The sequence below is a fragment of the Oncorhynchus keta genome, chromosome 14, assembly GCF_023373465.1.
Source record: "Oncorhynchus keta strain PuntledgeMale-10-30-2019 chromosome 14, Oket_V2, whole genome shotgun sequence".
In the NCBI taxonomy this organism is placed as follows: Eukaryota; Metazoa; Chordata; class Actinopteri; order Salmoniformes; family Salmonidae; genus Oncorhynchus; species Oncorhynchus keta.
Genome location: NC_068434.1, coordinates 36,244,659 through 36,266,811, shown reverse-complemented (window position 1 = coordinate 36,266,811; position 22,153 = coordinate 36,244,659). Strand labels below are relative to the sequence as shown.

The window sequence follows — 22,153 nt, the reverse complement described above, 5'->3', positions numbered from 1 at the left end:
TATTTGGTTTTAAATATACTTAAGTATCCAAAGTAAATGTAATTGCTCAAATATATTGAAGTGACAAAAGTACAAGTGACAGTTTAAATCATTTCAAATTCCTTATATTAAGCAAACCTGACAGCATCATTTTCTTGTTTTTAAAATTTACGGATAGCCAAGGACACACTCCAACACTCAGACACCATTTACACATGAAGCATGTGTGTTTAGTGAGTCCACTCCCTCTCCAGCCTCTAGGTCATCAGGCTGCTGATTATCCCGCACACCTGTCACCATCGTCTCATGACACTCACCTGGACTCCATCACCTCCTTGATTATCTTCCCTATATCTGTCACTCGCCTTGGTTCTTTCCTCAGGTGTTATTGACTCTGTTTTCATGTCGGTGCGTTGTGTCTGTTTCGGGTTCATTGTGTCTGTTTCGGGTTCATTGTGTCTGTTTCGGGTTCATTGTGTCTGTTTCGGGTTCATTGTGTGTGTTTCGGGTTCATTGTTTCATCTATTTATTAAAACTCACTTCCGGAACTTGCTTCCTGACTCTCAGCGCACTCGTTACACTGCCAAATCAGAGGCAGTAGGGAAGAACAGGGATGTTCTCTTGATAAGTGTAAGTATGCCAAATGTAACACGTTCTTTTGGGTGTCAGAGATAATGTATTCAGTAAAAAGTACATTATTTTCTTTAGGAATACATTACAGTGAAATAAAAGCAAAAGCTGTCAGAAATATAAAAAGTTAAGTACAGATATCCCCAAAAATGCCTTAAGTAGTACTTGAAAATATTTTTTACTTAAGTACTTTACACCACTGGTGACAGGAGTATTGATATAACAGCAATATTGAGCATGGTTACATGCACACAATAATACGATTATTGTGCATAGTCAGGTTAATATAATAGTAAAAAAAAAACAGGTTTTAACAGGATTTAACAGAACACATCTGAAATCAGGCTACCGATGGGACTTGGATAAATGCAGAAAATCATCAATCAAAAGAAGCACTCTACCACAGTGAACATGTTATTTTTTCGAAGACTATTTACAGTGCATTCGGAAAGTATTAAGACCACTTAACTTTTTGCACATTTTGTTACGTTACAGCCTTATTCTAAAATAGATTCAATAGTTTTTCTCCTCATCAATCTACACACAATATCCCATAGTGACAAAGCAAAAACAGGTTTTTAGACATTTTTGCAAATGTATGTATTAATGTTTTTTATGTGAAAAGTATTTATAAGATGTATACTTTCAGTTTTTACTATTAAACTGTTTACATGTCCTAATAACTTAAAGATTGCTCAGAAAAAAATATGTTTTAATCAGCGTATGCTTACTTCGATTATGACCTTACGTCGATTAAGATAAACAGAGTAATGTGTTTACATGACTAATGCCATACTCAACCTTCTGCCATAGCTAGTTTAATATCAAATTATTAGTGTACATGTAAACATACTCATAATTCTTATTTTCATAACCATTGGAATTGGTATAAAAAAAGGTTATGCATAACATATTAGGCAATAAGTAAGACAAGGCGAAGGTTGTTGTCTGAAGCATGCTATAGAATTCACAGCTGAGAGACTTTTATGAGTTGATCCATCCTGAGATGCTTTGTGGATACAACTGTTCTCACTTTCCCTCTCTGTTCTTTTAGCTCTTATAGCTTCCTCTTTGTCAAGTACATTTTTTCACTGTTTTTCTTTTTGGGGGAAATAAACCCGTTTTATGTCTGTTCTCACCCTTCAGCTAACCCTCTTATAGTTCTTGCACCTGTTAGAAACACACACATACCCATTGTTTCTTTTTCCTGTTATTTACAATCTTGAGCTACAATAAAATAAACCTGTTGAATGTTATTCCTACAGGGCAGGATGTTTGGTTATGATAGGCCACACTCCAAACTCATGTTATAATATTATTATATTTCAACACGCTATCAAAGTCTGTTAAGAACTGAAGAATGAGGAGTGTGGCCAGTGTTGAACTGGCATCACCAATCTTGCAGTGTGTGTGTGTGTGTGTGTGTGTGTGCATACATGAATGCCTGTGAATATATCAACATTATAGTTATATCTCTCCTATTTCTCTCTGTCTCTTTCTCTCTCTCTCTTTGTCTCTCTCCTCTCTTTCTCTCCTCTTTTTCTCTCTCTCTTTCTCGTTCCCTCTCTCAGGCATAATAAGTTGAAGCAGGATGTTATGACATTGTGGTTTATGAGGACCTGACAGGGGAGTTCACCTGGCCCAGCCTAACAACCTTAACATGTGAGTCACTACATCGCCACCTGGGGCAATTTCTCCTGGCCACTAAAGTACTTTGAATTGAAGAAAACACAAGATAAGTAATTTGATAATTGGGGTGTGTATTTGTGTTGTAGTCTATTGTAACTTATTTTGTATGTAATGTTGCTGCTACTGTCTCTTACGCCCGAAAAGAGCTTCTGGATATCAGAACAGCGATTACTCACCTCAAACTGGATAAAGATTTTTTATTTAATGAGTCTGACGTGAAGGATATTATAAGGGCACCAGGCGAGACCCAAATACAGACACAGGAGGCAGATGGTTGAGCTCCAATATTTATTATAACAAAAGGGGTAGGCAAAAGGCAGGTCGGGTACAGGCGAGAGTTCATAAACCAGGTCAGAGTCCAAACGGTACAAGATGATAGGTAGGCTCGAGGTCAGGGGCAGGCAGAGTGGTCAGGCAGGCGGAGTGGTCAGGCAGGCAGGCTCAGAGTCAGGACAGGCAAGGGTCAAAACCAGGAGGGCAAGAAAAGGGAGACTGGGAAAAGCAGGAGCTGAGACACAAAAACGCTGGTTGGCTTGACAAACAAGACAAACTGGTACAGAGAGACAGGAAACACAGGGGATAAATACACCAGGGATAATAAGCGACACCTGGAGGGGGTGGAGACAAGCACAAGGACAGGTGAAACAGATCAGGGCGTGACAGATATACTGTTTATCCTGGACCAGGCCCAAATCTCCGTCATTCGCATGAAGAAGAGATGGAGATACAAGGGGAGCAGATCCGGGGGCCTTGTGAGAATTCACCAACGAGTGGGTAACCCGCCTCTACCATCCGTTCTATTGACCAACATGCAATCACTGGAGAATAAACTGGATGAGCTCCGTTCGAGACTATCCTTCCAATGGGACATTAAACATAATATCTTGTTTCACCAAGTCGTAGCTGAATGACGACACGGATAATATACAATTGGCTGGGTTTTCTATGCATCGGCAGGACAGAACAGCTACGTCCGGTAAGACGAGGGGTGGTGGTGTGTGTCTATATGTCAATAACAACTGGTGCGCGATGTCTAATATTAACCTCTCTAGGCTAGGGGGCGGTATTTTCACGTCCGGATGAAAAGCGTGTCCAAAGTAAACTGCCTGCTACTCAGGCCCAGAAGCTAAGATATGCATATTATTAGATGTGGATAGAAAACACTCTGAAGTTTCTAAAACTGTTTGAATGATGTCTGTGAGTATAACAAAACCTATTTGGCCGGCGAAACCCCGAGGACAAAACACCCAGGAATTTTTTTTTTGAGGTCACTCTCTTTTCAATGGGGATCTAGATTTCTAAGGCACTTGCTTGCAGGTCCTATCGCTTTCACTAGATGTCAACAGTCTTTAGAAATTGGTTGATGTTTTTCCTTTGAGAAATGAAGAAGTAGGGCTGTTCAGAACGAGGGTCGAGTGTAGTGTACTGTTGTGGTTGGGGTGCGTGACCTGAAAGCTCAGTCCACTTATTATTGAACGCAGTTTATCCCGTCTTAAATTTGATCGATTATTTACGTAAAAAAATACCTAAAGTTGTATTAGGAAAGTTGTTTGAAATGTTTGGACAAAGATTACAGGTAACTTATTAGATATTTTGTTGTTATGTTGTGCGAGTTGGAACCTGTGTTTTTCTGGATCAAACGCGCCAAATTAATGGACATTTTGGAGATATAACGACGGAATTAATCAAACAAAAGGACCATTTGTGATGTTTATGGGACATATTGGAATGGCAACAAAAAAAGATCTTCAAAGGTAAGGCATGAATTATATCGTTATTTCTGAGTTTTGTGCCGCGCCTGGCGGGATGAAATATGATTGTCTGTGTTTGTTTGATGGGATGTTGTCCTCAGATAATAGCATGGTTTGCTTTTGCCGTAAAGCCTATTTGAAATCTGACACGGTGGCTGGATAAAGCTTTAATTTGGTGTATTGCACTTGTATGAAAGTTAAATATTTCTAATAATTTAATTTGAATTTGGCGCTCTGCCATTTCACCGGATGTTATAAAAATCGATCCCGTTAATGGGATTTGATCCCTAAGAAGTTGTTTAAGGAAGTAAGTATTGAGGTATTGCTTGCCTGAGGTAGAGTACCTCATGATAAGCTGTAGAAGCTGTAGAACACACTATCTACCAACTTTTCATGTATATTTTTCGTAACAGTCCATTTACCACCACAAACCCATGCTGGCACTAAGACCGCACTCAACGAGCTGTATAAGGCCATAAGCAAACAAGACAATGCTCATCCGGAAGCAGCGCGCCTAGTAGCCGGGGACTTTAATGCAGTCAAACTTAAATCCATTTTATGTCATTTCTACCCACATGTCATATGTGCAACCAGAGGGAAAACAAATCTAGACCACATTTACTCCACACACAGAGACGCATACAAAGCTCTCCCTCGCCCTCCATTTGGAAAATCTGACCATAATTCTATCCTCCTGATTCCTGCTTACAAGCAAAAACTAAAGCGGGAAGTACCAGTGACTCGCTCAATACGGAAGTGGACAGATGCTTTCGCTACACTATAGGACTATAGCACTATAGGACTATAAGATGCTACACTATAGGACTGTTTTGCAAGCAGAGACTGGAATATGTTCCGGGGTTCATACAATGGCATTGAGAAGTATACCACCTCAATCACCGGCTTCATCAATAAGTGGATCGACGTCATCGTCCCCACAGTGACCATACGTATATATCCCAAACAGACGCCATGGACTACAGGCAACATCCGCACTGAGCTAAAGGTTAGAGCTACCGCTTTCAAGGATCAAGACGCAAATCTGGATGCTTATAAGAAATCCCGCTATGCCCTCCAACGAACCATCAAACAGGCAAAGCGTCAATACAGGACTAAGATTGAATCCTACTACATCGGTTGTTGACGCCCGTCGGATGTGGCAGGGCTTGCAAACTATTATGGACTACAAAGGGAAACCCAGCCGCGAGCTGCGCAGTGTCACGAGAGGAGATGATGCTCCTCCAGACAGACATTGTGGAGCTCAAGAGACAACTGTGGATGAGTGGAGAGGCCCTGGACACACTGTAAGAGACAGACAGAAACATCTCAACAGTCCAGTTAACTCAGAGCAAGATCTATAAATACATCTTACCAGTTTCATCGTGTCAGCTGATGCTTGGCCTTTAGTGAGCTAATACTGTAAATGTTCATTCTCTGTTCTCACCTCTTTCGGGCCACAGTGAGGGGGAAGGCCAAGGAGTTGTTCCGCAAACTCAGAGAGAAACCCAGAGGTTGGTTTATCACTTCTCCCTTCATGATCATTTACCGTCACATAGATTATAGACACCGGATGTCTATTTGTGATTCTGAGAACATGTCATTATAGAATGGAAAACAAGCGCGCGCTCTCTCTCTCTCTCTCTCTCCCCTCTTCCTCTCTCCCCTCTCACTTTCCTCCCCCTTCCTCCATCTCTATCTCTTTCTGTCTCCAGATCTCCCTCGCTCCCTCCAGACCAGAGGTATAGGGGGGGGGGGGCAGCAGTCAGAAGGTAGTGCGTCTGGTAGTCTAGGCATTCCAGTTCCACGAGAGAACTCAAAGATTTCGACACACACCTCAGGTACTCATGCACACACACACACTAGTCTACACACACCTCAGATGCCGTTACATATACACACATTTGCGTTTTCACTCTTTTCCTGCGGTAAGATCAAATCTAATTGTATTTGTCACTTGCGCCGAATACAACCTTACAGTGAAATGCTTACTTACAAGCCCTTAACCAACAATGCAGTTTTAAGAAAAATAAGTGTTAAGTAAAAAATGTATAAATAAAAAATAGAAGTAACATGATCAGTAAAATAACTTTAGCGAGGCTATATATATGGGGTACCAGTACAGAGTCAATGTGCGGGGGCACCGGTTAGTCGAGGTAATTGAGGTAATATGCAGTGGTGTAAAGTACTTAAGTAAATATACTTTAAAGTACTCCATAAGTCATTTTTTGGCGTATATGTACTTTACTTAACTATTTATATTTTTGACAACTTTTACTTTTACTCCACTACATTCCTAAAGAAAAAGAATGTACTTTTTACTCCTTACATTTTCCCTGACAACCAAAAGTACTTGTCATATTTTGAATGCTTAGCAGGACAGGAAAATTGTCTAATTTACACACTTATCAAGAGAACATCCCTGGTCATCCCTACTGCCTCTGATCAGGCAGACTCACTAAACACAAATGCTTCATTTGTAAATAATGTCTGAGTGTTGAACTGTGCCCCTGGCTATCCATTAAAAAGAAAAACATGTTTTGCTTAATATAAGAAATGTTTAATGATTTATTCTTTTACTTTTGATACTTAAGTACATTTCAAACCAAATACTTTTAGACTTTTACTCAAGTGGTATTTTACTGGGGGACTTTCACTTTGACTTTAGTCATTTTCTTTTAAGGTACCTTTACTTTTACTCGTGTGTGTGTGTGTGTGTGTGTGTGTGAGAGAGAGAGATCTCCTGATCAGTGTGTATCCTTCGTTGTTATTCAGGTGGACAGATAATGTGTTAATGTGGTGTGGCTCAAGCTGATGTCGAACAGAAGCGTTGTCCCGTTCCAGACTCCCTGCCGTGGTCCTCTGCTGCTGCTGTGTGGTGGGGAAGACTTACTGCAACAGAGTGCATTGCACCATTTAACATTGATATTGACTCTTGGAGTTTCCCCTAAAATAATGTATTGAACCAAAATGGATATTTTCCAGGCTTATGGTGGTGTCCACATGAACATATCCAACACCCCCTGTAATCTACACCATGGTGCATTGGAGTAATCCAGTAGATTTGAATGGGGTAAAATGTATTTACTGAACCAGGTGACATAGCTGTATTTAAACCAGTGGCCTAGTCAGATCCAAACTGTCCTCTTGATTAAGGTCCTGGTGATACTGGTCCTTAAAGGGGTCAGGTCTGGTCTGGACTGAACTCTGGTGATGATTCCCAATCTTTCAAACATTTTATTTTATGCTTGCCACAAAATATTTTCTGACCAAAGTTTTAGCTGTAGCTTTCATATTCTTTCTGAATTAATACTTTCCAAATTCACTTTACATATTCTCTGGGGTTTTGTGTATACTGTATATTTGTTATTGATGTTTCAACATATTTTTCAGTATAATATTTGGTTGTTTGATTTCGTTGTATTTTACTGTGGTCTAATTGTTATTAAGTGTAAGTACGTGTATCTGGTTGAATTGAACTTCAACCACCAAGGAACTATCTGCCTGACAGATATTGTAACAAACTGTAAAGGTGTCCGCATACATAAGTTCGGTTTGCTCCTAGCAGGCTAGGCGAAGTGAACGTCTGTTCTCGCAGACTCCCTTAAAATACCTTTGCTTGAAAAACAAGGAAAAAGCTGCAATATTACTGTTTGACGCCGTAGCCAGTACACTTTGTCAAAATAGTCCTGATTAATCCAAGATAACTCAAGAAATCTGTAATTCATTTTGACGGTTTTGCCAAGGTCTTACATCTAACCAAGATGTTTGGTACAGTATTTGTCAAGTGACAAAATGTGCATGAAAACAAGAAAAGATTTTGAAATTCTTCTTTATTCCATGAATTCCAGTTTGAGGTTTCAACTATTGACAACCTTCCCTCTCCCAAGCACAGCAGACACAAAATTGCATGATAGTGGTAGAGTTCCGAAAATAAAATACAAAAAAAAAAAATTACAGAGGTAAGGAAAATATCCACCATGTCTGTATGCCTTCTCAAATCTCTAAACCAAAATAAGAGAATTCAAATGGAGAGATGTATGGGGTATTAGTTTGGCAATCAGAGATACTTACACACAGAGTCGAAATGGTCAAAACAGAAGTAACAAGAGACATTGAGAAAACAGTGGGACATTAGGCAGAACCAGAACCATGTATTTAGTAGGCCAATGCGGTTTCTGCATTTTGATGCATTTACATGACACTGAAACATTCTATGGCAGCCATGTTAGCTTCCTTAACATTACATGGGGAATATTTAAACAATGCTATGTAACAGAATGTTGGCCTAACTTTCTAAACGTATGGCTCTGGGCAGAACATTCAGCCATTGTTACATTGCTTTATGTTCTGGAATGGGAATACAAGTCAGTCAACAAATCTTACTGTCAAGGTGGACTCTTCAAGTTCTCTGTACTACAGATATTTCCCTGATTTGGAAACAGAAACTCAACCGGTCTCATTTTCAAGTTCTTAGCCACCCATTTTATTGCAGTATTTTATTGCAGTATGCTCGTGTCAATGTGTCCCTGTTTATGTATCACTGAAAGTGGACATCCATCCACAAAACAGGCCTGTAAAAGGTCTGGGACAACGGAACATCATGACATTTAAAAAATAAGTTATTCCTTGAAAACAACTCAATAGTGTACCACAAATACACAAACCGAAGTACACTGTCAATCTTTTTTTTTTGTTTGTCACAAGTCAAAAGTAGATTAAACACATGATCTAAGGCAAAGGGAAAGTATACCACACAATCAAACCCTACTAAAAAGGTGCACACACAGAAAAGAGGATATGTCTGCTTATGGGGAGGAAGTGGAACAAAAGGTTGACTTCAGCCTTGTCTGTTTCAAACACCCTGTTCTGCATACAGTACACCACTTTTGATCAGAGCCCTATGTGAATTAGTAAACTCCTGGTGAATAGAGTGTTATTTGAGACTTGCTCACTGGCTGCCTGCTCCAGTGCCATGGCATGACAGATGTCCCTTACATAGTGGTATTGCTAAGGAGATAATACAGAGAGATGGTGAACCTAAAACTAACCAAAAAACAACTTGGTTCTCGACAGTCTGTCCATTTTAATATAGTACTGGGGGTCTCAGAGGGTGCTAAGGGCTGTAGGGTTAAGGCCAAAAGACACACTCTCTCTGTGCGTGTGTATGTGTGTGTGTTTTATCAGATTCAGGATCTTTCCCTTCCTTCACCCATCGCCCTCTTCTCCTCTCCCCTCCATCCTTATGCCTCCAGCTCAAAGCCCATGCCAACCTTGTGGCCGCCTGCGTTGAAGTTCTTCCCATCGATCAGAGCTGAGAGAGTCAGCTTCACTCCTACAGAGAGAGACACCAGTCTTAACACACAAAGTACAGCTCTTTTCATATATAGAGCATAGACATCACCTCTTCCTTTCTTCTAACCAACTCCTGTGGTACTAATAGACAAGGTGTGTAGATATAGACAGATGCAGCTAGTCATCTGGTGTAAAGGTCCGTTTTGAGTTACCTGGCCGGAGGACCTGTGTGTAGCCGACTCCAATCAGACTGGCGTTGTTGACTTTGGCCTGCAGGGGGAGACAGACAGACACAAAGAGGTGAGACAAGCATGTATTTGGATGGTTGTGTGGTTCTTGTTCTGGCACTATGGACTGGTATGTGGTTCTGTATGTGTGGTTGTGGTACCCACAGACAGGGAAGCGTCCTTGTCCAGCTGGTATTTGGCTCCGATGCCAAAGCGTGTGTTGTTGCTGCCGGCCGTCCAGGCCAGGTTGATGGCTGTTTCCAAGTGGCAGTTCACCTTCTGGTAGATGGAGCCACCGAACTCTGTACCGTCGTTACTGAGAGGACAAAACACCATGGGCTTCATCAGTAGGGTACTACATAGCTCTTAAATCAACTTCCTGTGGATCATGACAACAAAAATTGTGCATGGAGAAAACAACTCTGTGCAAACACAAAACAACCTCTGCTGGACAGTAGTCAGGGTTAGGTGTAGTGGTACTCACACATTGGTGTGGAGCTGGAAGTCCCCAGCCTTGTATCCCAGGGCAAAGTTGTTCTGGGACAGTTTGGACTTGGCTGTGTCGAAGGCCATCTGGTACCCAGCCAGCCAGCCCTCGTAGCCCAGCACGGCAGCAGCGTGGACCGTGGGGCCGGCCATGTCAAAGTCCAGGTCACAGCCCAGGTTGATGAAGTCCCGCTTGTAACCAGTCTTCAGCTTGGCACTCTTCTTACTGCAGACAGAGGGGAAGGGGACAGGAGGAACGTAGAGAGGGTGTCGGGATTGCTGTGACATTATGTTCCCCAATTTGACAACGGATGAAAAAAAACTGCCCAAGTGACCGTTTTACTCCCTTTACTGGTGCTGTTTATTTCAAAATCCTTCATGTTCGTGTGCAACACTAAGGCATATGGAGGGAGGTAATGATTGACCAGCGAGTGATTAACTTACCCAGTGTTGGGCACGAATGAAGTGTCCAGAGCCAGCTTCAAGCCCTTAGCCAACTACAGAAACACAGGACAGAGAAGGAGATACAGTACATACACAGGAGGTTGGTGACAACGTAATTGGGGAGGACGGGCTCGTGGTTCCTCGCTGGGGCGGAATAGGTGGAATGGTATCAAATACATCAAACACATGTTTTTTTAGGTGTTTGATGTCATTCTATTTGCGCCGTTCTGGCTATTATTATGAGCCGTCCTCCCGTCAGCACCCTCCAGTGATTACATATTGGTGAACAGCAGACACAGAACAATGAGAACAATAGGGGTAATAATATTACTGACTAAACTTTGGGTTTAATGTCCAGAGTCTATTGGATGCATTTACATACTGGTGTTCAATGAGTTAACATCAAGTGCTGTCAGGAGCTGGTTTGGTGCGGTGTAACCTGATTTTGGGCTAAACTGGTTTCAAACTCACCTGGTCCTCTATGGAGACCTCGGTGGTCAGGGTGTTGTCTGTGTTCCATTTCTGGTTGAAGCTCAGGCCCAGCTCCTTCACCTTATATTTGGTCTCCAGGTTACCTGCTGCCTTCCCTGTGTCTGTGTTACTGGAGCCCGAGGTCGCAAACTCCTGAGAGATGGAAGGAGAGTGGTGGGTGAGGAAGAGGGAAATGAGGGATGGTTAACAGCAGAAAAGTAAGAGCACAGAGAAGAAACTGGAGCATAGGAGAGAAAAGGTAGAAGAGAATGGGGAACTGTTGTTACAGGAGGCTGCTAAAGAGAGCTTAGCACACTTCTCACTGATGAGAGAAAGAGACGGGGGATACAGAGGTGAAGATAAATAGACAGGGAAAGAGATAAGTACCCCTACCACATCTCTGCCAAGCAATTCCTCTCAGGTTTGCATGACTGACATGTCAGCAGCTACCGTTTTGAGTAGTGGTAGATGCTCAAGCCAGTCATCTGGTCACTGGCAGACCAGTAACCTGTAGACCAGTAACCGGGCCAGTTAGACCAGTCTAAATGTCTGTCATTATGGCCTGTCATTATGGGCTTAGCAGTGCAAGGGGAATGGTATCAATCAATCAGCTGGGACACTGCTGCAAGAACGGCTGCAGGGAGGAAAAGCCTTCTCCACACACACACACACTCACACCCTTACCATCTGACAATGAAGTCCAGAGAGGAAGCAGAAAAAAGGCAGAGAAAGAGAGAGGCAGATATCGTTAGGTCAGAACCATACAGATATTCACATTCAATCACTTCTCCACTCTTTCAGAAAAGAAGATTCTAATGCACATAATGTATGTACCAGAGATACCAAAGCTGCACCAGCTTGTATGAACTGTGAATCATAGATATACAACATCTAATTTACAGGACACGCTTGACTTTTGGGGGGAAATGATCGTCCAAGTAAAGTGTATTTCATGAAATCTGCTTTGTGATTCAATTCAATCGCAGGGAGAGGGAGATGAGCTATCCAAAAGGTTGATATAGATAGCGGGCAATTCCACGGAAAGGTCAACATGAGCATGCCCAAATGAAACCACGTTCATAATTATGCTTAAAGTTTTGTTGGAGTTTAGGTTTTATTTGAAAAGTTTAAGAAGGAAATTGCATGAATTTGGACCATTTAGAGCAAGTCTCAAAAAAGGCTTTTCAGTCAATCATATTTCATGGCTTTTAGAAAGGGCTCACATGGCTTGGTTTTCCTCGCACAGCTGCCCCCCCCCCCAGATGAGATTCAGATGAGATGTTAATGAAACAATACAGACCAAATTGAAGTGTCTTGAGTTGTGTTTGTGTCTTCTACAGTCTTGTAATGACAGGGGTGTGAATGGCACAGACAATGTAACGTCCATAACGTTTTAAGGAAAAGTTTTTGTAAAACATGCACCTTACATCGGATTATCTTGAAACTGTCTCTGTAAAGAGAACTTTCACGGTTGCATATGGTCTATAATTGGTTTCTCTCTTTTCATTGTCTATGTCCTTTTTCATTGTTATGATATCCATAACTTCCATTACGGTGGTGGATGGGATGGATCTTCAGAAGATTGTGCCTTCACCACATTTTGTGTGGTTGTTCTGGGATGTACTGAAGCAATTGTTGATATCTTGAAAATTACGTATTCTAGCTAAGATTCTCTCTGAAAATATATGCTGAAATGCATTTCTCATACATGGCAGTACTGTTTTAAATGATTTTTTTCTTTTAGATAGAACGATAATAAAATAGTGATTTTCAACAATCTTTGAATATTCCTGGAGTGTTCTTTTCTTCTTCAAATGAAAGCCCCCCCAAATATACAGACTTTATCCAGTGTCCAGAAAGGTGGCTTGGCAGTATAGGCACATTTATATTGTCTAATTTGCATATTTCAGAAAATGTGTAATATAAAAAATATATATATATTTCTGTCTACATTTAACTGGTAAAGGTTCATTTTGATATATATAAAGTGGAGGGAAAAAAATCAGGACCTGCCTATTCAGGCTACCTGTAATTGTGCAATCCTAAAGTACTATGCCTTCTGCTGACCTTGGAAAAACCATCCAAATGAAAACAAATGTGTAATGATAGATTTTGATAATGAAATCTTTACGATTTGAATGTTTATTTCAGACTAAGATGCATAAAGGAGGGTGTAACATCCATAAAATGTATTTTCCCTCTCTAAAGTAAGAATGGAAATGACAATATTTTCAAAATTATCATTGTTGTGTTCAACCATGCCTTTCCTTCAAAATGGCTATCCATGTTTGGACCTAATACTTGCAAACTCACAGACGTTTGCTAATATGTTCACTCTCCACAAAAAGCTTGTCCATTTTATGTAACATCCAGAACTCTTCTTATTTGTTTTGTTTCTCCAACATGCCAATATTTCGAAGTCTGCTGGAGGGCTATACACTCCCCCCAAGGGGTACTATAAACATACACATCAACATTTACATTTTGTTTGTCCATTCTGTGAGACATTAAAGTTGTGATTTTGCCCGCAAATGTAATGTCCATAACTCTGGAATCGACCATATCCAAAATGTGTAAAGATGAAGACAATGACAAAAAACAACAATCCTACACACAGTATTGTTGCCCCTGACACCTTTTAAGAGAATATAACACAAAGTATTTAGGGAGCAGCAATGCTATGGGCGGTATCCATTTTGTTCTAATGTATAGGTAGATTGTAGTCCAACAGTGATCTGCCAAGCTGACTGGGTTCGACAGCTTGTCAGACTCTCTGGGCACACACACACACACACACACACACACACACACACACACACACACACACACACACACACACACACACACACACACACTGCCAGCAGACAGTGAGTCAGCCATTTCAACTTTCCTGTTCAGCCCTGAGGTTAGGGTCTAGACATGCAGCTTATACTGTAAGGCTAGACTACACAAACACACAGACTATTGCATGGGTCTCTCTGATCCATCCCAAGCACCACAATGTAATGTGAATGTGTGTGTTAGTATTTCTCAAATATTACACATCTGATCAATGAGGTTTTCTTGGCAATCCCGGTCTACCCCCAGGTGGCACATTTGGTTCATAGGGAAGTTGTGGGTTTTTGGTTTCCCATTGGTCCTGGGAATGAAGCAATACGTTTCCTGACCGGTAAAACTTTTTTTAAACATTCTGAGAATAGAAGTGAAAATGTTCTGGGAACATTCATTTTTAGGTTGCAGGGATGTTCTGAGAAAGTTTTACTATGGTTCCCTGAAAGTTTTCCTGGGAGGTTTTCTAGGTTATTTTAAGATAATTAAATAATGTTTCTTAATGTTCTGAGAACATGACTTTAAAATAGAACCATGAGGAAACCTGCAGAAAATGTTATGCTGTAGTACTGAAGTACTGAAATTCCCACCTAAGGTTGTCAGAACGTCATGTGCTAGCTGGGTATCCTGCACCATTCCAAGAAAGTTGTGGGAAGGTTGTATGCAAAATAAACATAGGACAACCACGCTTCCACCAAACTCCAAGAAACATATGGTATAATGTATAAATAAGAGGTGGAATTCAATAAATGTGAAAGAGAGAGAGGTTGTACTTACAACTCCACTCTGGGCCTTGGTCTTTAGGTCCAGTTTCACAATTCCAAAGCCTGGAGGGGAAAAGAGAAAGAGTAGAAGGAAAAGAGGGGGAAAAGAAAAATCATGTCTCTATTCATAAAAAATAGAGGAGCAGACCCCATTTTGATTTGGAATACTTCTCTGTAGCCCTTCGTTATTGGATACATAATTTACATGACGGTTTTCATTGGGGGTCTTCATTGAGGGTCATCCAAGCTTTACAGTTGTGAAACAAGAACATTTGCAGAAAAGTAGATCTAATGGTATGAAACAACGATGACAAGAGGCACTGTTTGACTCAATATAAATGAGCATGAAACAAGTCTAAAAACACACACACACTGAGTCCCAGTCCCCATCCGCTGACCCATGGGGTCGTAAATAATGTAAGAGGTCACAGAGTCCTTGATGACCAGCTGAGGTTTATGGTCTCAGAGGGAGAGAGCAAGAGAGAGAGAAAGAAAGAGAGGTGAGAGACATAGGTTGGAGTGATCCTAAGAGCTTACAAACACATGAAATATGTAATTTTGTCCTCCCTTTCTCCTTGCGTGTGGTGGTGGTGGGTGGGGGTCTGGGGGATTTACTGACTTACCATAGCCCTTGCTGAAGATGTCTTTGGCGGATTTTCCCAGGTCTGAGTATGCAGGAGGAACAGCCATGGTGACTGTGGAGTGAGAGAGACAGGTTTGGGTGTATCTCTGATAGTACAACAATACTTCTCTGAGTCACAGGAGGCAAAATTCTGTACAAATGGAGCACGACCTCCAGCACACAAGCAAAACATCACATTACTTCTATGCAAAATAGGTCCAACACAGTACCTGCCTATGACTTCACACAGAACACTGCTGTGTTATAGTGAAGTGACTTTGAACTGAAGCAAACACACACAGCATCTGGGCACACAGTGTCCACACAGCGTCCATCTATGCGTTCACAGTCACACACACACACACCTCACGCTGCTCTAGAAAGGTTTTCAACATAAGCAAACACACACCTCACGCTGCTCTAGAAAGGTTTTCAACATAAGCAAACACACACCACACAGCGTCTACTGACTAGAGGATCTACAGGCCCACTAATGACTTACCCTTGGTAAGTCCCTCGTACATTCCTTGACTGTGTCCTAAATAATATCCACACTAGCATACTAGGCTATTCAGTATGAATGGTCAATACATTGCTTCATAATAAAGTAGTATCCAAAATGTTGTTGAAGCCTTTATTAAGGTGTGTTTTGTAAAGCCAGCGTTCTGTGAAGTACTGTGAAGTACTGACGGCCTTGCCAGCTACACTGGCCCTGCCTGGTCTGGTCTACTGGGACTGTGATATATTGCCTGTTGCTTTCCCCTACATCCCCACTTTAGCCCAGCCAATTAGTTTAACTCCATTTTTTTCCTGGCATCAGTCCATTAGCGAACCGCTAGCTAGCATGGTTTAACTTAATGGTATTGACTTGTGTTTTGACCTGGTAATCATCTCTCTAAACAGGGAACCACATGGCACCATATTAGGAACAGCCTGAATGGGGCCATGGTATGATTAGTTAATTGATGTTTGGGTGAACTGTGCCTTTCGTGCCACTTCTTTTGCCTAAGTCAGCATTGTTAGTAGCTTGCTGCCTGGGAATGAAACGGTTAGCGTGAAGTAGAAGAAGATGTATGACATATAGCAATCACAGTATACGCCACAGCATTCGCTCTACTATGTGCTGTTGAGCGACAATAAGCCTAAGCCAGGGTTTGGCTGGTCAGCAACTATCCCCACTGCACACAACTGCACTACGCTAGCTTTTATGATGTCACCAGGGTCCCCTGAGTCTCTGCTAGGATAGATTACCGGTGCGTGCATGCGTGCATGAAGGTGACTTTGCCATGGCAGTGTGTCTCTGTGCTCTTGCTGGTGTCCAGGGGCTGTGTCCCAACACTCCTACATACCTTCCAGATTAGTGGCTTGTCATATTGAACATATCATTTGACCGATCAAGTCCTTTCAAATCAGAAGTCATGAAGGAATGGAGACAAGGACGAGGCGGTCTAAGAATGTTAGGACAAAGCCTACTCTCTGGAATGAGAGATACAGGTAGATTGATCAATCGATTCAGATAGCCGAGGGGACCCTGATAACATATTTTCTCCGCACCTCCCTCTCTCCCCCACCTCCGTATCTCCCCCACCTCCTTCCCTCCCTCACCTCCCTCACTCACCCTTGTGGCAACATGGCACACAGGGAGCTCCTTTGTTCTGACTGGCCTGTGCTGCTGGACTCTCCCCCTCCTTCTTCACCAGGCTCGCCTTCTCTCCGCCTTTGTCTGACATGACTCTTCAGATGTGGGGAAGGAAGGACAGAAGACTTTGGCATGCAATCTCTGTTTTCACAACAATGCTGGTGGTGTCTGTACTCTGTACTTGGTCTGTTTCAGCTTAACTGGACTGGATATCTTTGTGAATTTGTATTGAGTTTTAGGTGCTGCCTTTTGTTGGACGTGGTTTTGGAAAGGATAGCCGAAGCAGTCTCTTTAAGTTATCTTAGTTGCATGCCCTATACCGGCATGGTTATCATCACGGTCCATGTAGCACTGTGACTCTAAAGCCAGGTATGCAATCAAACAATCAAACTGTCCCTTTCCTCTGAGCTCTTCACATTTGGCAGAACACATGATCAATTCCCCATGAGCGCGTCTCCAGGGCAGGGCCTGCATCTATTACTCTAATATTGAACCAAAGGGTGCGTCCTCAACACTGATAAAGCAGTGTTCTATGGGGCCTCCCGAGTGGCGCAGCTGTCTAAGGTGCTGCATCGCAGTGCTTGAGGTGTCACTACAGACCCGGGTTCGGTCCCAGGCTGTGCACAATTGGCTCAGCGTCGTCCGGGTTAGGGGAAGGTTTGGCCGGTCGGAATGTCCTTGTCCCATCGTGCTCTAGCGACTCCTTGTGGAGGGCCGGGCGCATGCTCGCTGATGTCTCCAGTTGTATGTTGTTTTCTCAAACACATTGGTGCGGCTGGCTTCCAGACACTCTTACTGACAGTTGTGGCTGCTTCGCGTGATGCATTGTTGTCTCTATCTTCTTGCCTTTTGTGCTGTTGTCTGTGCCCAATGATGTTTGTACCATGTGTTGTGCTGCTACCATGTTGTTGTCATGTTGTGTTGCTACCATGTTGTTGTCCTGTTGTGTTGCTACCATGCTGTGTTGTTATGCGTTGCTGCAATGTTGTTGCCTTAGGTCTCTCTTTACGTAGTGTCTCTCTTGTCGTGATGTGTTTTTTTGTCCTATATTTTCATTTTATATTTTTAATCCCAGCCTGCGTACCCGCAGGAGGCCTTTTGCCTTTTGGTAGGCCGTCATTGTAAATAAGAATGCTCTTAATTGACTTACCTAGTTAAATAAAGGTTAAATAAATACAATTCCCAGGTTAAGCGAGCAGTGTGTCATGAAGCAGTGCGGCTTGGCAGGGTGGTGTTTCGGAGGACTCGTGGCTCTCGACCTTCGTCTCTCCCGAGTCCATAACGGGAGTTGCAACGATGGGACAAGACTGTAACTACCAATTGGATATCAAGAAAATTGTGGAGAAAAATGGGTAAAAAGCTATTAAAAATCAAAACAATAACACTGTTCTATTGCCGAATGACTGACATGTTGGCTGACATGTTTATCACCCAAAGCCATAGGCTCTATAGATGACAAGAACACGCCCATCTATGAGAACATAGTGATCTGGTAACACACACACACAGTACTGTGGTACCGAGAGCATCTGGTGATTTGGGGACACAGCGGTGAGGTGGATGATTTGCTTTTGTGGTGATTACCCTGGTGTCACTGGGAATTTAGCAAACAGGCAGAAACACACACACGGACACACCTTTTGTCCTCTATGCCTGTCTCAGTGCTGTTGTCTATGCTCAAAGGCTTTATGATAGTCAGCTGACTGATGCAAGGGGGGCATTCTGCAGACTCAGCATGGTGTGGAATCTGTCTTTGTCAATCAATCACCCACCCCACTGACACACACCCGGCCCCCTTTCTTCCCTCCTTACTCAGTTCCTGTTAGAGGAATTTAATTCCTATATGTTCGTTAATATAAAAATTATATCAAAGCAAAACACTGTCCGTTTCTAAGAATTTGTAAGGTTCTTATTTGCATAAAACAGACAAAGATCAGTCTCAAAATGAATCAGTAGCGTTTATTTCCGAGAGCTGTGCTCAAAATACCATGTACATTAGTTTATATACCATTCTAACCTACGCACATACTTACACACTAACATTTGGATTCTCTCTTTTTCTACTGAAGTCTCACCATAGTTTATTACCACTCAGCTGACAGTTCCAGTCCCCCCCAGATACGGGAAACCTGGAGGGGCTCTCCCTGTCCTATCTCTCCAGAGTTAAAGCTGGGTCTTTTCAAACATAGGTTAAGGATCCTCTTTGTTTTTGTTAGGCACACACATGCATTCCTCTCTTCCCCCCTCCAACCTAGTTGGAGCTGTGTTTATTATTATGAATTACTCCTTGTTCATGCTACAAAACCTCTAATGCCCTAATGGTTAAGTTTCCCGGTAGAATTATTTAATAATTTATCTTAAACCTTGATAAACTATCTTAACAGTTCCTTCTTCCCAGCTTCCTCAACCTCTCCTCCTCCCCCTTCTCCCTCTCCCCCTATCCCCTAACCTCTGTTCTATAAATAACCCAGTTGAACTCAACACCATACCTCATACGGCCACGCCATTTTGAAATGGGTGCTTTACTCCTCTACCGCTGGCAAACCTAACCTCACACTCCTCGTCACTCATGGCCGGTCCGGAATTGCACCCAAAAAAAAGACGTCCAAAAGGTGTCGGCGTTGGTCCGTGCTTACTGAGGTGTAGCCTACAGCGTTGCCTGAAATGTCATTTTATGTGGTAATCCTACCGTTTGTAACAAAAAAATGACATCCAGACAGGACCAAAAAAAGACGCCGGCTCGTGCTTACTGTGGTGTAGCCTACCATGTTGGCCCGCAATGGAACTTTATGAATGCCCATCCATGTGGTAGGCCCACCGTTTATTAAACAGACCATTGCATTGGCTTTATTAGTCCTGTGACTCATCGATTTGGCTTTTAAAGCTCTGAATATCAGCTACCCAACTTTATCAGGAGTTATCGCGAGCCTATTTGCAATGGGTTCAAATGCAGAAATATTTTTTTGTTGTTGCTACGATCAGTTGTCAAAAATTGACGGACACAAACCTGAAACCACTGATCATGACAATGGGTTGAAACTCACTGTTGTGATTGTCCATTCTACATTGTCCATTCTATGTTGTCCATTTTACTTTGACCTGTCCTGTTTTTAGGATATGTTGTTTCTTAACATGACAACAAATGTTCTATTTGATTGAGCGGCAGTTAGGTTAGGCTATTTGATTGGAGAAACCTGCATTTGGTAAAAAGTGTCTGTCTAATTACTCTGTCATAACTTATGTCCAGCCTGTAGGCTACAGAAAAGGCCACATGCTATTTCTACCATATCCTATATCTGATACATGATTTCTGTTTGATTTTTGTTGTAATTGAGGGAACGTTGGTGGAGCGCTTCAGCCCGTGTACATGGACCTATATATACAGAAAAAACGACTTAAGTAGTACTTTAAAGTATCTTTTACTTAAGTACTTTACACCACTGCCTAGATTGTGATTAATAATAGCATTCTTTTAACGAGTCTAAACTTGAACCTACTAGAACTATCTACAGGCCTTCTCTCATCAGGCATTTGACTAGGTCTAGGCCTACTGCTTCAGACACTACTACCACAAAAATAAGCAAGGTTTGTGTCATTGTTTGTTGTCCATAGGCGGAGGTGCAATAGGATTCCAGGACTTCGGAGAGCAGCAAAGGTTCAAGAAGAGCACAACACCTATTGTGTGATCACACAATGTTTTCACTTTCACTTGAAATCCCCAACCTCTTTCACTTTCATTCCTGTTGGTGGGCCGACTGTCTACTACGCTCATGATTGAACACAGTAGAAGGTCAGGTGGCTCCAACAATCGAGAGTGGATTATATATTTGCTGCATGTTACACCAGAACCAGGTGTGCGTAAAGTCCACCGTGCCAACCCGAAGACAAACCTAACCCTCCTTGTTTCTGCAGCACAAACCATGCTGTTAATGGGCCTTCAACTTCATAAAACATTTTACAAAAACACGGACACTATCATGCAGGGTGTAATTTAGCTAGCCTAGGTCTCCAATGTTCATAGTTCAATGCATTGCTCTGTTTACAAAAATCTACAGCGCTATAACTATAGACAGTCTCTAAAATACAGAATCTACAATAAAATTGACAACAACTCAACCATTTTAATATCCTGCTGAAATTCAGAGACTACATGTAATTGGCACTAAAAGTGAAATACTGTGCAATCAAATATGTTTATTTTACATTGTATAGCCCACAATAAATTGTATAGCTTATAATCAACCTGCATAGTATAGTGTTATAGGAATCTAATTTGTCCGAATAATTCTTAAATATACCTCAAGTGTTGCGATATCTACCGTTTTTAGACAGACAGGCCTGTATGTCCTGCAGCCCTACTATACTGAGGCCTACCAACCACACTGTATTCTCGCTTCCACTCTTTACGCGTCTAAGCCATTTAAACAACAATCAAATGAGTCAAATATATTTTCAGTATCAATCCAATAGACAGCCTTTTCCGTCAGAGCCTTTCACAATAAAATATCCCTGAGGGTGCCATGAATTTCCTACCTTATATATGGGGCGATGAGCGAAGTTTCAGAACGTTCTGTCTCGCGCAATAGGGCACAGTGAAGGAGAAAGCACATAGTTGCGGACTGAGCATGCGCAAACATTCTGACACAAAGGGCGGGGTCATTGTGTAATTGTCATTGAACAAAGAGAGAGGTAGCCAATAACTGTTTTCGAAAGCTTGTTTATGTCTATGGTTTGCAGTAGCCTTCAGGCTCAGGGCTGGGAAGTAACAGATTACAAAACAAATAAATAAACTGTAACTGTAATCCATTACTTTACCAGCAAATATATTGTAATCAGATTACAGATACTTTTGGGGAAAAAATATGATTACTTCTAGGATTACTTTTAAAGCTGCAATATGTAACATTTTGGGTGACCAAACCAAATTGAGTTATAGATCGTTCATTCTCATTGAAAGCAAGTCAAAGAAACCGTAGATCTATTCTATGTGCACTATTTTTATGCTTCCTGTTCTTAAATGTCATTCTTTCAGTTCATAGAGAGGCATTTTCGATTGTGCTGTGGATGGGGCAGCATTGTTTTTAGCGGCCCCACAAGGTATACGTTTGATGGCAGTACTGTTGTTTTTGATCCGGAATCACTATGTAAATTAACACCCTTGCACAGAATAACTTTTGTGGCTCCGCCATCTTTTTATTTTGATGGTGGTTGGGTTTTCCAGTTTAGCCTTCTGGCCTAACAATTGTTTACAGACAGATTGTTTCACTTATAATTCACTGTATCGCAATTCCAGAAGTTGACATACACTAAATTGACTGTGCCTTTAAGCA

The 22,153-nt window shown here is 41.8% G+C and overlaps 1 protein-coding gene and 2 long non-coding RNA genes across 5 annotated transcripts; 2 read left to right on the top strand and 1 right to left on the bottom strand.

Moving 5' to 3' along the window:
* The first annotated feature begins 392 nt into the window (after nucleotides 1-392).
* LOC118394242 (uncharacterized) lies at nucleotides 393-5,560 on the top strand. Its single transcript, XR_004827697.2, has 3 exons — nucleotides 393-609; nucleotides 2,181-2,271; nucleotides 5,510-5,560. It is a non-coding gene; the product is annotated as an uncharacterized LOC118394242 (long non-coding RNA).
* Nucleotides 5,561-5,759: 199 nt separating this feature from the next.
* Nucleotides 5,760-8,047, top strand: LOC118393344 (uncharacterized). Its single transcript, XR_004827542.2, has 2 exons — nucleotides 5,760-5,887; nucleotides 6,822-8,047. It is a non-coding gene; the product is annotated as an uncharacterized LOC118393344 (long non-coding RNA).
* Nucleotides 7,863-21,476, bottom strand: LOC118393343 (voltage-dependent anion-selective channel protein 2-like). Of its 3 annotated transcripts, none has more exons than XM_035785933.2 (10): nucleotides 21,357-21,442; nucleotides 16,803-16,918; nucleotides 15,186-15,257; nucleotides 14,576-14,625; nucleotides 10,970-11,122; nucleotides 10,499-10,551; nucleotides 10,053-10,280; nucleotides 9,734-9,884; nucleotides 9,554-9,611; nucleotides 7,863-9,381 (listed from the first exon to the last, which is right to left on the bottom strand). In XM_035785933.2, exons 1-10 carry the CDS (start codon nucleotides 21,431-21,433, stop codon nucleotides 9,290-9,292), a joined length of 1,050 nt encoding a protein of 349 aa, XP_035641826.1. In that variant the 5' UTR covers nucleotides 21,434-21,442; the 3' UTR covers nucleotides 7,863-9,289. The 3 variants fall into 3 exon arrangements, with proteins under 3 accessions (XP_035641826.1, XP_035641828.1, XP_052317645.1); XM_052461685.1 differs by having other exon boundaries at nucleotides 9,303-9,381; nucleotides 9,550-9,611; nucleotides 21,357-21,435; XM_035785935.2 differs by lacking the exon at nucleotides 16,803-16,918 and having other exon boundaries at nucleotides 21,357-21,476.
* Between the last annotated feature and the right edge of the window lie 677 nt (nucleotides 21,477-22,153).

Excerpts from the sequence above, each read along its gene's own strand:
- LOC118393343 (XM_035785933.2), bottom strand. The coding sequence starts at position 21,433 with ATGTGCTTTCTCCTTCACTGTGCCCTATTGCGCGAGACAGAACGTTCT. Across the intron at positions 14,626-15,185 it reads CATCTTCAGCAAGGGCTATG|GCTTTGGAATTGTGAAACTG; the intron begins GTAAGTCAGTAA and ends TTTCCCCTCCAG. Across the intron at positions 9,885-10,052 it reads TTCCAGCTCCACACCAATGT|TAACGACGGTACAGAGTTCG; the intron begins GTGAGTACCACT and ends TTGTCCTCTCAG.